This window comes from Leopardus geoffroyi, chromosome A1 (genome assembly GCF_018350155.1).
Source record: "Leopardus geoffroyi isolate Oge1 chromosome A1, O.geoffroyi_Oge1_pat1.0, whole genome shotgun sequence".
NCBI classification, from domain to species: domain Eukaryota; kingdom Metazoa; phylum Chordata; class Mammalia; order Carnivora; family Felidae; genus Leopardus; species Leopardus geoffroyi.
The window spans coordinates 157085375-157099700 of record NC_059326.1 but is presented as its reverse complement, the minus strand read 5'-3'; the positions used below and the strand labels follow the sequence as shown (position 1 = coordinate 157099700).

Sequence of the window (14326 nt, the reverse complement as noted above, 5' to 3'; positions counted from 1 at the left end):
ACTCAGTGACTGACCTTGCACAATCCTATCACATGCTTCAGACTTGGTTCCTTGGTCTACAAAACGGGGTTGTTGTGAGAATTACATATAGTAAATGATGAAAACTGTTAAGCATAATGCTGGGGTACTCCATAATGCTGGGCTTGTCCTGTTGTTTCTGTCCTCCAAACTTCTTGTATCTAGAATTTAATTACTCTCATCACTTCTCAGGTAAAGCTCAAAGCCAGCCTTGTCCCTCCAGTACTATAGTGAGTGACAGCTCTGATCTAAACTCTGTTTCTACCCATTCCCTTCCTCTACTTTACTGTCCACAAAATGAAATGACCACAATGAATCTTTTAAAATGCAAACTGGATTATAAAGAAACTCTACTCAAAGACTCCTAGTGGCTTCCCACCCACCCAAATCCAAAGTCCTCGCTGTTGCCTACAGAATCGTACACGATCTGGCCCTTAGCCGTCTCGGCAATTCTTCCCCTCTCATTAACCTCTTGCTTTCTCTGTTCTAGCTATTTTGTTTTCTTTGCCATATCTCAGGCTGAGCAAATTTCATCCTCTGCCTCTTCATATTTAATGTTCCCTCTTCCTGGAAAAATTTTCCTTCAGATTCACTACTTGGTTCACTCCCTCCCCTCCTTTCGGTTTGTGGCGAAATATTACCTTATCCATCACCTTCCCAACCTCCTGTATATCAATGTGTGATGCATCTATTAATTTCATATTAATTCAAGCAACAGATGCTCTATCAATGTTTAAGATGGGTAGTAAACTATAATAAAAAGAACAGCTAACATTTATTGAACTTATGCTATGTGCGATGAATTTGGTTTTCCCTGGTGGGTGGCCATCTATCTTCCTGGTATACTCTGTCGCCTGCAATAGATCTTAGCTCAGATGGTGCCTCCAGCAAGAAATCTTCCTTGGTCAGGCCAGAAGTGATTCTTCACTCCTCCGTATTCCCTGAGTGATCAATTTGTACCATTTGCTTTCCCCTTGTGTTGTAGTTTTTGTATTTTCTCTTAAATACAAAAACTCATTGGACATATCTAGTGCAACTTTATATAATGCAAAATTTGTAGGACAACCTCTCATTTTATAATTCACTCTAGATAATTAGGAAAAGTTACATATGTGAGTTACATAGACATATTCAAGCTGTATAAATGAATCCACATTGACAGATAAGTGTTATGTGGGATGGATCATAGAGCCCAGAACCCAAAATCTGAGAGTTAGTATTTTCAGGGAAAATTAGATAGAGGAGAAAAATGAAAATATTAAACTATAAAAGTCAATTAGATGCATCATTAAAAGACTATGTAAGGTTGAATTGTGTGGAGTTATCTCCATAGGTCCACAACGCCATGTCATCATATAAATATGACAAGTTGGCATATTTATAAAGAGTTTTGGTAAGAAGTGGTGGTCATTTCTTCTTAATTCTCTCCAATGATATTGTACTTCTTACTTTCTGTATGCTTTTGTTCACCACGTCCTAGAAAAATTAGTAACAAAATAATGTCCCCGTGTTATAGAGAAGACTTCTGTATACTGCAGTTCTTTTTGAACTATTGTGGTAGCTCTATACTGAGGTAATATTTTGTGGTTGTGGCACTTTAAGCATCACTATCATGTGTGACACTGAGCTAAGTCCTTTTCCACTTAATTCCTAAAACTCCCTATGGGGTTCTTGTTTAAAAACTCTCTAATGGCTCCCCATTTCACTTACAGGAACCTCAGACTCTTCCTGTGGCTATGGGACCCATCCACCAGGATCCTGTCCGTTTCTTCCACTCCATCTCTCACCAACTCTGCTCACTTTGCTCCTTTCTATATGCACTGGTCTCCACCTTCCTTGAACTTGCCTAGCCAAGCTGCTTCCTGCCTGGGGCCCTTGCAACTGCTGTTCCTTCTGCCTGGAAGGCTGTAGTCAGATCTTTCAGTGGCTCTTTGTCCTCAGTAAGTCTCAATTCAAATTTTAGTTTCTCAATAGACTTTTAGTTTAAAAAAAACAAATAAGCCCCACAACCTTTTGTAGGGGGTAGTCAGCTTCAGGAATAAAAAATACAAAATACCCAGTTGAACCTGAATTTCAGATAAACAACTAAAGGTATTTTAGCAAGTCTTGTACAATATTTGGGACATATCTATACTCAAAAATTGTCTGCAATTTAACTTTAACTGGATGTCCTACAGTTTATTTGGTAACCCTTCCTCCATAGCCACCCTGTTATGGTAACCTGTTTTATTTTCTCCGTGGGACTTTTCACTATTAGAAATTCTGTTCACTGTTTGACTCTCCTACTGGAAGATGGGCTCCATGAGGTAGGGGCCTTGTCTGCCTTGTTCGCGGCTTCATCCCCAGAGCCTACTGCATTGCTTGGAACAGAGTAGGTGCTCGGTAAATGTGTTAAGTATTTGTTATAAAGGGGAAAAAAAATAAAGAAGAAGACTAAAAAGCTTAGAGGGGTTGGTAAGACCTTGAGGGCATATTGCTAGCTAGAGGAGACTGGAATCAGCACAGTGCCAAAGCTCAGAGAACTCTTCCATGTTTTCCACGTTTAGTGGTGCAAAGGACAATGGAGGAGGGAAGGGACAAGGTGTCACCTGCGTTTCAAGAGGCTCACTTGACAGAATCAGAAGACCCTTGGATCAGTAGATTCAGACTGACTCATTCAGACTGAATGAGCTAAACAAAACCTTTTCCATTAGCCTTGCAACGAAGCAAATGAAGTAAATGCACTTGAACGAAAGCAAGATTCTCTGGGTTTGGAATAGTGTCAGAGGCAGTGGGCATCCTCTCATTTCGTCCACCAACAACTCCCGGCAACTTTAGGGCTGGCTAATTTATGGTCGGACTCCGGAAACCTCTAGACCCGAACCACAAAAGGAACTACCGGTGTACACGCAAATAGAGAGCAAGGGGGATGGAAGGGATGAAGTCAAGACAGAAGAAATCAAACTCTTGTTGGATGCAGGTCACAATACGGGGCGGAAGCAGCGGTCTTCAAGCCCAGAATTCGGTCAGGTTCACTCTCGATAAGGGCGTTCTGTGTCCCACACGACCCACCCAGGGCGCATAATCTTTTCTCCAGCTCACTTCATTGGACCCAGACACTAGTCGGCGGGCGCATCCAGCCGCCGGCCCAAAGAGAGCTGCGCGGGGGAGCTGTGGCCAGATTCTGGGGAGCAACCTGGCGCCAGTCCTTACTCAGCTCCACCCGGCTCTCGCCTGCCCACCCTCCCACCCAGGAACTGGAGGATGGTCCGGGGTGCTCCTGTGCGGCTGCTGGTCGCAGTTGTCTTCAGCCCGATCCGCCCTGCTGTGCGAGTCGCGCGCGCGCCCAGTTGGGAAGCAGCCGCCCCCGCCGCTGACAGGTGCTGCCCTGAGGGCGCAGGGTGCGGTCCCTGGCGCAGCTGGACGCGCACGCTCGGGTGCGTGTAGCTTCCCCAGCCCAAAGCCGGCGAGGAGAGGAAGCCAGGGCGCGGCCTTGGGGAGTCCAGGGGACTGGAGCTGCGCAGCTCTGAGCCAGAAACTTTGCGGGCTCGGCGGCCGGGATTCGGTGACAGCGCCAGCCCACACCGGCAGGTGCGGGAGGAAGAGGCGGCGCCGGAGTCTGGCGGCCGAAGAACCTTGGCGGCGGCCGCGTCTTTCCCCCGAGCTGTCCTGAAGCCGCCGGGCACTCCCGGCTTCTGCTGCTGCGCCCGCCGCCGCCGCCGCCACCGCGGGGCTCCGGGAGGAGGTGCAGCCGGAGAGGGCGGAGGAGAAGAAGGAGGAGGAGGAGGAGGAGTGGAAAGGAGGAGCAGGGGGTGGAGGATGGAGCCCCGGGCAGCCGCGGCGGGCTCGCCCGAGCCTGCGGCGGCGTCCTCCTCCTTCCAGGCCCGGCTCTGGAAGAACCTGCAGCTGGGGGTGGGCAAGAGCAAGGGCGGCGGGGGCGGGCGCGCAGGGGTCCCAGAGCGCCGCACTGCGGACACCCCATCGCCCTCCCCGCCACCCCCGGGGGGCAGGCGGGACGCACTGGCCGGCGTGGGTGGCGCGGGCAGCAGGTGGAGCGGCTTCAAGAAACGGAAGCAAGTGCTGGACCGCGTCTTCTCCTCCTCCCAGCCCAACCTGTGCTGCTCCTCGCCGGAGCCTCTCGAGCCCGGCGGCGCCGGCAGAACCGAGCAGGGGTCCACCTTGCGCCGCCGGATCCGTGAGCATTTGCTCCCAGCGGGAAGGGGACCGGCGACAACCGCCGCGGGAGCAGCGGGAGTGACGCCTCCTGGCGGACGGTCCCCGGACTCAGCTCCCTCTTCATCCTCCGCCTCATCCTCCCTGTCCTCCTCGCCCCAGCCTCCCGCGAGGGGAGACCGCGCCCGAGATGAGGGGGCACGGCGTCGGGGCCCCGAGGCGCACTTGTGCCATCAGAAGAGTTCCTCCCTGCCCGGCACCGCCTGCCTGGAGCAGCTGCTGGAACCGCCGCCGCCTCCCGCAGAACCAGCTGAGAGCCCAGTGCAGCCGCGGACCCCGGAGAAGGGCGAGGAGCTCGGCAGCAACCAGGTGAGTGAAGGTTGCGCGCGGCCCGAGACAGGTGCGCCAGGCCACGCCTCCGGCTTGGGGCAGTAGCTACCCCTGGTGTTGCAGGGGCGTGGGGGGGTGCTACCAAGTAAATCCACAGGGAAAAGGAAACATTCCCGCTCCCGCTTTGTAAAGATACAGCTTTGACTTGCACCCTGACATTACTTTTGGAAGAAATAACACCTACTGCCAGAAGCCGGGTAGCTTTATGAATCGCTATGAAAGTGGAAGTATTAATAGTAGCCAAATAGGAGAGGAATAAAGTTAGACGTAAAGTGGGTACTTTTTGGAGGTCTAAGGGCTGTCTAGCGAAGTCTCACCTTCTCTAAAGAAAAACAAATCCAGCAATTAAAAAAAAATATATTACAACCCTGTATGACGGTAAGGAGGGGCCAGCACTTGAAACAATAAGGACTTGCAGGAAGGAATAGCAATAAGGAGAGGTGAATTATTGGCAAACGTGAGGTCCTTTATTGGGGAAACCCTTAAAGCAAGTCTGTGCGTATTTTTGCACTCGCTTCTTAAAAGTACTCTCTGCCAAGAGATCGCTGCCCAACAAGTGGACAGAGTGAGCGCCTCATCCGAGTCACTCAAATAGATTCCTGTGGCCTTTTCTAACTTTCAATATTCACCTGAAGCAGTTGCGTTTTAAGTATGTTGCCTCTTTGGTTAGGCAAGAGTTAAATGTGGTCCGACCAGAGTCAAGTAAAAATGAACGTAGGATCCATAAGGCATTTCCCCAGCAGCTGCTTTCATTGCCTTGGTTTTGTAGAGGAGATGCGCACCTTTGGTAAATACTTAGAAATTGTGTTAATGTTAGCAAATATTTTGAAAGTTACAGTCCATCAGTGACGTAAAGGACTCTTTTCTTTCAATACATCATAGTTTATTTAATTCTCATTATTTCGAACCTGATTGTTAGGTTAGTTAATCTTTAAAGGTTAATCTTTAATTAGCTGCAAGTTTGAACTACAAAAAACATAACGACATGTTTTGAACGGTAAGATGTGGGAATACATGGGATATCAGTTGAAAATTTTTATGGTTTATTAGCTAATTAGTGTAATTTCAGAAAACCAGAATACAGGTGGGTAACCTGATGTTATTGATGTTGTAGAAAACATCTCACGTTCTAGAAAAAGGTTGTAGTCATTCTCAGAAGGTAACATTGACAGTCTCACTAACTCTACTTTTCCTTTTATCTTGAAAGATAATTGAATAGAACTCCTGGTTTTGGTTCCTAAAACAAAACAAAATGTGGTTTTAAAAGAATGTGTTAAATTCAGTGTAGGTGAATATTATATATATTGAAAGAATTTACTTTTGAATGTGTACATATCCGAACATATAAGAATTTTAGAGTTGGGGTACTGTTTACATTTGTTTTTATTGACTTCTATGATCAAGAATAATCAAACAACAAACAATTGAGTTATTTTGAAGGTAGATACATTACTGCAAATGTTAACTTACTAAATTACTTTGCAGTTCACTGAACCAAGATTTTCAAAGCAAAAGCAGAGAATTCTGAATTAATCTTTGTTAGTTTTTACCAAAAAAATTTCTGAAGCTATCAATCTTTTAGAAAACTGCTATGTAAACGTGAATTTTGTATACAAAAGACCTAAGCCTATTCTGGAGAATGTACTAAACTAACATTATTGTATGTACCTTTACCATATGTACGTACCTTTACATACATATTGTATGTACAACATTATTGTGTGTAACTTTACCATATGCTGGGCACTTATAGCCTTCCATGATTTAATGCTCCCAGCAATCCTGCATGACCGAAGTTCTTGTTGCCATTTTATGGAATAGGAAACCAGTGCTCAGATAAATTTAATAACCTTTCCAGAGTCACATGGTCAATAAATGACAGAGGTGTTGTACTGAAATTCTCCAGAATTTTTTACATTACTTCAGCTTCCTTTGACAACTTTTAGAGCTTGTCGTGTTTCTGGGATGACTTCAGTCCTCTGATTAGTGCTTGCAAGTTTACATACATTCTGGATTTTCTTTCCCCTCCCTAGAATCAGTTCTATGATGTATTCGCTATATCAATTTTTTTTCTGTGATACATTATTGTATAACTATTATATCACGTTTACAAGTGACATTATTAATCATACCATCTATGATTCTAAAGCTTTTTTGTTACAAGGAATCAGCATTTCAGTGAAGATGTAAAATGAATAACAAAGCTAAAATACCTTTCACAGAATGTGTGAAAGATGGGTTGTAGGCAGAACAGTAGCCCCTAGGGTCCTGTTTGATGTCACACACAGTCCCAGGGAGAGGCACCATTGTTGGTTCCCTGCATGTGCTGCTCATGGAGTCTGTTCCTTGAGAAGTGGACAGTTTTCCGCTCGGAGGAGTCACAAATGTGGCTTTCAGCACTAGCTCACCAGTGCAGACGCAGGATCCCTCAGTCCTCTCATGGCCCCTCTGCCCAATAATTCCTCAAGCCTGGCTGGCTCACCTTGTGATGAGGAAGAGGAAGAAATCGAATTGGAAGCTGAAACTAGAAGAGGACTCTTGAAAGTGTCCAGGAGTAGGCTATGCTGTGCGGTGCCCTTCTGAGCTTCCTGCATCTCTCAGAGGGATTGCCTGGCCCCCCCAGCCCCTGGCCTCAGAAGATACTTGGGTTGAGGGAGGGATATGTACCATATGCAGATTCCTGTTCTATTCACAGGCCCAGAGAGGCACACAGGAAGGAAAAGACAATAAAAGCATTACATACATCTTCAGATTGACTAAATAAAAAGAACTTTCTTTTAAAGAAGAAAGAAAATTCATTGCAAAAATCATGCAAGTGTCTTGATTTTCCTCTTGTTCTCTGCTTGATTCTGGCATCAACCATGTTCTCCAACACACTTCCTACCTCTCTGCTTCTCCCTCCAGCTCAGCATGAGGCCACAGCAACATATGTGCATAAGCTCTGACTCTAGGGGGGGATGTTAAAAAAAAAAAAAAAGCAAAAGGGGGGAAGGGAGGAGAAAGAAAGAAGGAAAGAAAAAAGAAAAAGAAAAAAAAATCAGTTTGGACTGCTGGGGGAGAGAGGTTTGGAAGTCACTGATGTACAATGTTTAAAACTGAGCATACTGTGCTACCCGCCCCACCCCCCCTCACCATGCCCCGCCTGCCCTCTTTCTGCTGTGTGCTCTTTAGCGAAATATACCTTTGAAAAACACTTTAACAGACTTAATAATGCTTTGTTGTTGGGGCATGGGCATTATTTAAAATGTTCTGCTCTGAGAAAAAGAAAAAAAAACATTTCTTCCCACTGACTCTAGTTCACGTGCTGGGCCATATTGTCATACCAGATGCATTTCATTTTCTGCAACACAGTTGGGAAAGATGCTTTCTCAATTTGTGTGCATATCAAAAATATGCCAATTTTATGTATTCTGTCTTGATGAGTTACTAAAATTACATTTTGCTAGAATCAGGAAGCCAGTATTTTAAGATAAAGAGTGAAGAATGAATATGTCACATTTTTTTAGTGCTTTAACAAAAGCATGAAGTTTATGAATGTTAAACTCTTATTGTTTTTCTTTTAAATTCATTTTGTTAAAATTGTTTTCATTGAGAAGTAAAAAAAATTTTTTTTGTAAAAAAAGTGGCTAAAGTACTCAGGGTATGATAGGAATGTTTCAAAACATAGTAAGAGGAATATTCATTCATTGGGGTAAAATTCCTAAAATACATCTGTAAGCCCCAACAAAAAGTAGAAAAATATTTTCTAAGATGAGATCCGTACATGAAGTGCATCTTGCTTTGTTTATTATCCGACCTTTTAGAGAAAGCTTGTATTTTCAAAAATGATTTAAAATGTGGTTTGGGTTAATTTTTATTATCTATTTTCCAAGTGCCTTTAATATTACTTCAAAGAACATAAGTTAATCTTGGGGAAGACACAAGTCTAAAAAAAAAAATGCAATTCCTAACGTAAATGACTTAAAATCACCAAAAAAACTAATATTCTCAAGAACAAGCCCCAAAAGCGATGTTAATGGCTTTTTCAAAATGAGAGAGGCAGGATGAGATCTTAGGACATTTTGGAGCAAGGCGTGAAGTTTGATGTGTGATAGAATCCTGGAAATATGCTGTGATCATCACATTATTCCAGAGGAATGGAATGAACAGAGTGACAGGTTTACTCTGGAGTGGAATTATTTTCCCATGACCTTTACGTTCTATATTGTGTATCTGGAAAACTTGAGTACAGCTATGAATCTTGTACAAGTGGTAGTGTTATCAGGTAGATATTTTATGAACTCAGAAAACACTAGCAATGGCTGTGTAAGTTGTTATTATTGAGCAGATATTAAAGTCTTGCCTCTGGCACCAATACAAATAAGTGGGTTGTTGAAGAAAAATTCACAGGGAACTTTGCTGGTCCTTCTCATTTAAGGTGTAAATTCATTTACTTGCACTGGTGGGGAACATAGCCTCAAATGAACCCAGGCAGTACAGGTGACCTCACAATTTCACAGAGTAATGAAAAAATCGTATTGCTTTTGGCAAGTATGTGTGCGTTACGCTGGAAAAGCAAAGTAAATACTTAGAGGGATAAAATAGGATTAATAGACTCATAAAGGTAACAGGACAAGCACTCCTCCTTTATTCTCTTGCCCTGACTTTGGAAATAAGGGATGATTTCACAAAATTAAAGATTAATAATATATCTTCTGTAACTCAAAGAAACATGTAGCATGGTTTCTTGGTTCAGGATGATTATCAAAACGTTTGTTAGCTCCAGATCGGTGAAGAGTAAATAGTTTGTCTAGATAACATTGCAAGCATTAATGAAATCTGCATATTCAGAAGTTAGGGTCATGGGTTTTTTGGGTTTTTTTTTTGTTAATTCATAGCTATTTGCAGTATCATAGACATGTTTTAGATAAGCAGAAATTAATTTTTTAAAATGTGAAGATTTTTGTTTTGACTTTTTTTTTTTTTTTTTTTTTGCTGGAAATCTTAACTAAAAATGATGTATTTCCTTGCCTGACTAAGCCAAGAGTCCTAAATAAAATCTCTTAGTAATTGAGGGCTATTGTTTCAATACTGGCTTTTTTGTTTGTTTAATGTGGATGAAGTAGTAAATACTGTTCTAGAGCTTGCTTTAGACACACTTGTTTGTTTCCATAAAATTACTATGTAAAGCATATCTATTTAGGACAAGTTTATCTTTCTATAAAGTTAATTATTGACAGGTGTGAGGCACACTTCCTCATGTCATTTTTTCAGTTGCCAAATATTCGCTACTATTTTTATTTGTGAATTTTGATTTGTTGGAAGCATTGACAACACACATTTTTTCCCGTGTGATTAACTTTATGTGCCATTTTGCTTTCTTTGTCATCATCAAACTTTTCTTCTAACTTACACTGCTTTTTATAAATGAGATGTGCAAAGTGATTCCTATCCCTCAATAATTGAAGATTTTATGCAAATAGTTTCCTCCTCCAATGTATACCAGTTTCTTATATTAAAATTTTATTTTTCGGCAGAATATCAGGCCATGATTTTCCTCATGTCTCCAAATACTTATATTTAACATTAATCTGAATGCAAATGATGCAAAAAAAACCCTATATTTTCAATGTAATGAGGTTTGAAAGTCCTGCATACTTGCCTTTGAAAGTCTTGCCTTCTTGAGAAAACAATTTTCCTGTGAAGTCTCTTGAGATAGTTTATACCAGCCTTATTTCCCATCCTTTTGGGTCCTAGTGAATCTGGAAAAATTACAACACATGATAGACAAATGGATCTCTGGGTGTGTTGGGGCCGATACATTCTCTTAATCCCACAGGTTTTATTCAGTGCGGCCCTGTCAGTATTAGCAACTGACCCTATTTTGCTTAAGCCTGAGCTACCTTTACCAGCATGCTAGAGTAGAATTTGGCAAGCCTTGGTACAATTGACCTATCTAATCAGCATTGTAGAAGGAAGACATCAAGTGCTTGCTGAGTGAATGAAGGGATGAATGGATGGCACAGAGCTATTCAGAAGAAATTCTCTGGAAAAGTTCCAAAATCACTTATAGTTATGTAATGATGTTCCTGCCTTCTTGTTTCCAAGTCCTTTTAAGCCTGACAGATGTATTTGACTTTCCCTCTTCCCCTGGCTTTTCTCAACCCCTACTTTAATAATTCTTAATCATGTCTGTGGGTGTGAAAGGAGAACACGATACCTACTAAATGGCTGCCATGTTGTATTTGCATGGAGGATGGCGAAGTGATTCTTACTTCTGAGGTCTCTGGCTCAGGGATGCATTTCTTGGTGCCAGTCTCTGACGTGGGGTATCCCCTTTTGCATCCAGGTCTCCTTGTCTGGCCTCTCATGTTGCTTCCCCCATCTGGATTTCCAATACCTGCTGACATAGTCTCACTCACTTATGATCTCTAAGTCTTGAACTTTGCTTGGATTTTAGCTCAAGATACTTTCCTGCCTGCTTCACTGCCACTTCTCTTCAAACTCATCCCCTTGAACTAGATTAAAATCCCAGTCTTGACCAAGAATCTTGTCCTTAGTGGCCTGGCCCATTCTGTTGCTTCTTGAATGCCAAGTGGGTAAACTCGGGTTCAGACATTTGGTCAGTTGCTTTTCATAGTGACCACACGTCTAATGCTGAACCTATTAATAAAACACTAAGGCCTTCCTCCAGAAAATCTGCATTGCCAGTTAATTACATTTGACGATAAATGGCATCTCTTCCCTTGGAGCACTAGACTATAGCTGAACTTTTTGGGGAGCACTCTTCAATGTCTCTATGATCCTACTTCCTTCCCTCCTATTTTTGAAGTCCTCACAATGCTTACTCTCTAACATCATCACCCTTTGCCTCATTCCTGCCTGGTTTCTTTTTTTCCCTTAAAATTCTCTCTCCCTCTCTCTGCTTGCAAGGTGATTTTTTTTCTGATGGATTATTAAGCATCTGGAGCTGTGCTGTCTCAGAAGCAGCCACTAGTCACATGTGGCTCTTGAATGCTAGAAATGTGGCTAGTTTGAATTGAGGTGCACTATAAGTGTAAGATGCACCCTGGATTGTGAAGCCTTAGCACAGAGAAAAGAGGTACAATATCTCATTACTAATTTTTTACGGTGCTTGTACACCAAAATAATATTTTGGATATGTTGAATTAAATAGAATATATTATTAAAGTTAACTATGCCACTTCCTTTCTATTTTTTTAAAGTATGACTATCAGAATATTTAAAATTATGTATGTTGCTCACATTTTCATTTCTGTTAGACAGCACTGATCTAGAGCAGGGATTCAAACTTCACTGCCTACAGGGGCCATCAGAGGAAAGAAAATGAGCATAGAGGATTTGATGGGGTCCGTGGTGAACCAGGGAGCCCTTTACCCCATTGAAGGGCAACTGCTTTTCAGTGTCAACTGATTATTACCATACGGTGATAGAAGCAGTGTCGCCAAAGTTTCTGGATTTTTTAAAATGTTTATTTTTGAGAGAGAGAAAGAGGAGAGAGAGAGAGCAGGGGAGGGGCGGAGAGACAGGGAGACAGAGAATCCCAAGCAGGCCCCAGATTGTCAGCGCAGAGCTAGACTTGGGGCTTGATGCCACCAAGGGTAAAGTCATATCCTGAGTCGGATGCTTAACCAGCTGACCCACCCAGGCACCCCTGGATTCTTTAATACAAGCCAAATGTCTGGGAGCACCTGGGTGGTTCGGTCGGCTAAGCGCCAGACTTCGGTTCAGGTCATGATTTCCCGGTTCCTGAGTTCCAGCCCCATGTGGGGCTCTGTGCTGACAGCTAAGAAGAGCCTGGAGCCTGCTTCAGATTCTGTGTCTCCTCTCTTTCTGCCCCTCCCCAGCTTGTGCTCTGTCTCTCTCTCTCTATCTCAAAGATAAACAAAATTTTTTTTTAATCTGGATTTTCATGTGAAATCTCCAGATTCTTGAATTTTTGGAAAATTTTTTGAAAAAACATTTTTTTTTTTAACTACAGGCCAAATAAAATATATTTCTGGGTTGAATTTAGCTATCAGTTTGAACTGCCGGCTCAGACAGCTCATGTCAGATTTCTCCTCTCTTCTCCCAGTGCCAGACATAGGTTACCTGTGACATAGTATGAGTCAATACATTTTACAAAATAATGGAATCAGGCATGGTGGAATTGAAGCAGAACTCAGTCGGTTGAGGGGTGTGTGGACAGGAGCTGGGAATGGGGCAAGAAGCCAAGCAGTTTGACTCCGTAGGGGATAAAAGCGGTAGCAGGAGAACAAGAACAGTGTTGGGATGGGGTCTCCTGATGATTTTTGGTTTTTTAATCGGTATCACCTGAGCAGCTGATGAGTAGGAAGGAGCCTGCGGACAGGGAGAGGCCGAAGATTAAGAACAGAGGGATAAATGAAGGGGTGAGGTGCCTCAGGGCATGGGTCAGCATGGGCCCCAGAGCTGAGGGGAAGTGGTAGCCTCAGCCAGAAGAAGGGTTCTTCCTCCAGTGCAAACGGAAGGAGACACTGTGGGCATGGGTGCAGGTCAGCAGGAGGTTTGGTGTCCGTAGTTCAAGAGTGTTCCCCCCCTGACCTCTTCTGCCTTGTTTTGGAGTGTGGTTAGGATTTGGACACAAGGAGATAGGGGAAAGAATGCTGCCGCAGGCACAGAGGCGAGGGAGTGTGCTGTGTGGTCAAAACACAGAGTCAGTAGTGCGACCAAGGCCTAAGTTTCCACAAGGAGGGTGCTGGGAAGTAAAAGTGAAAAGGAAGGTGTGGCCAGACCGTTGGGACTGAGGAGTGCCTCTGGGAAGCAGCAGTCCTGGGGACCCTGGAGGTGTATGAGCAGGGGGTAGGGTCAAGTGAGAATCAGAAGTGAGTAGTTAGAGGCAGAGGACACAACAGTCCCAGTGGGAGCCTGAAGCTGGGCAGTGACCTGACCTTAGGTATGAAAAGACAGAAATACTTGAAACACCGGCTATTTGGCTGAAACTTCAAGGAAAGGGAGAGTGGAAGGGAATCAATCACAGGATGTTTTCCCCTTTACTTATGTCTTTGGTTTTTCCTGGTTCTGTTAAAAAATGCTTTTAATGGGGTGCCTGGGTGGCTCAGTTGGTTAAGTGTCCCACTTGAATTCAGCTCAGGCATGAACACATGGTTCCCTGGGACTGAGTCCTGCATCGGGCTCTGTGCTGAGACTGTGGAGCCTGCTTAGGATTCTCTCTCTCTGCTGCTATTCCTCCCCCACCCCCCCCCCCACCCCCGGCCAACACAAATGAATAAACATTAAAAAAAAAGGTTTCTATTGAAAAGTCTCTTTCTTGGGAAGAGAGAAGGAGGTTTGAGTTTTGAATTTGCATTTATGCAGAATGGTTGAAGTTTCCAGGCTCCTGAGTGCCAGATTGTCACGTATTTACTGTAGTAGCTCATATTCTTTATAGTTATTTTGGATTCTTCCTAAATAAAATAGTTCTCCTTTTCTCTGCAGCATCAGACATTGAAAGTAGTGTTAATGGAGCAAAAGAAAGGTCAAAACATGTTTGTTAAGCAAAATCAGGTAAAGAAAGAAAACCTTCCACATGACTGTGTCTCATAGATTCGTATGGTACTGATGTCCGAGTGGTTAAATACTTGGAGATATAGTTATAATGAAAAGTTTTAGAATCCGTGGGCTCGCTTGGAAATTTTCATTCTTGAGGCGTTGTGCTTCAAACGTATTAAAATATGCTTTCTTTCTCAGATGAAAGATTGATCCATGCATGGCAAATGATCAATTTCTGAAAATTGCAGATAGGTAT

General features: G+C 43.3%; 1 protein-coding gene across 13 annotated transcripts in view; it reads left to right on the top strand.

The window, feature by feature from the left end:
- Positions 1-2900: 2900 nt before the first annotated feature.
- Positions 2901-14326, top strand: part of MCTP1 (multiple C2 and transmembrane domain containing 1) — a 534160-nt gene continuing 522734 nt past the window's right edge. For 7 of the 13 annotated variants that reach the window (XM_045498323.1, XM_045498341.1, XM_045498331.1 and 4 more), the window contains exon 1: positions 3396-4539. In XM_045498323.1, coding sequence (XP_045354279.1) covers positions 3817-4539 — 723 coding nt within the window. In that variant the 5' untranslated portion in view covers positions 3396-3816. Of the gene's footprint in view, positions 4540-14326 lie in introns of all 13 variants that reach the window. The other 6 variants (XM_045498313.1, XM_045498373.1, XM_045498303.1 and 3 more) reach the window with 6 other exon arrangements.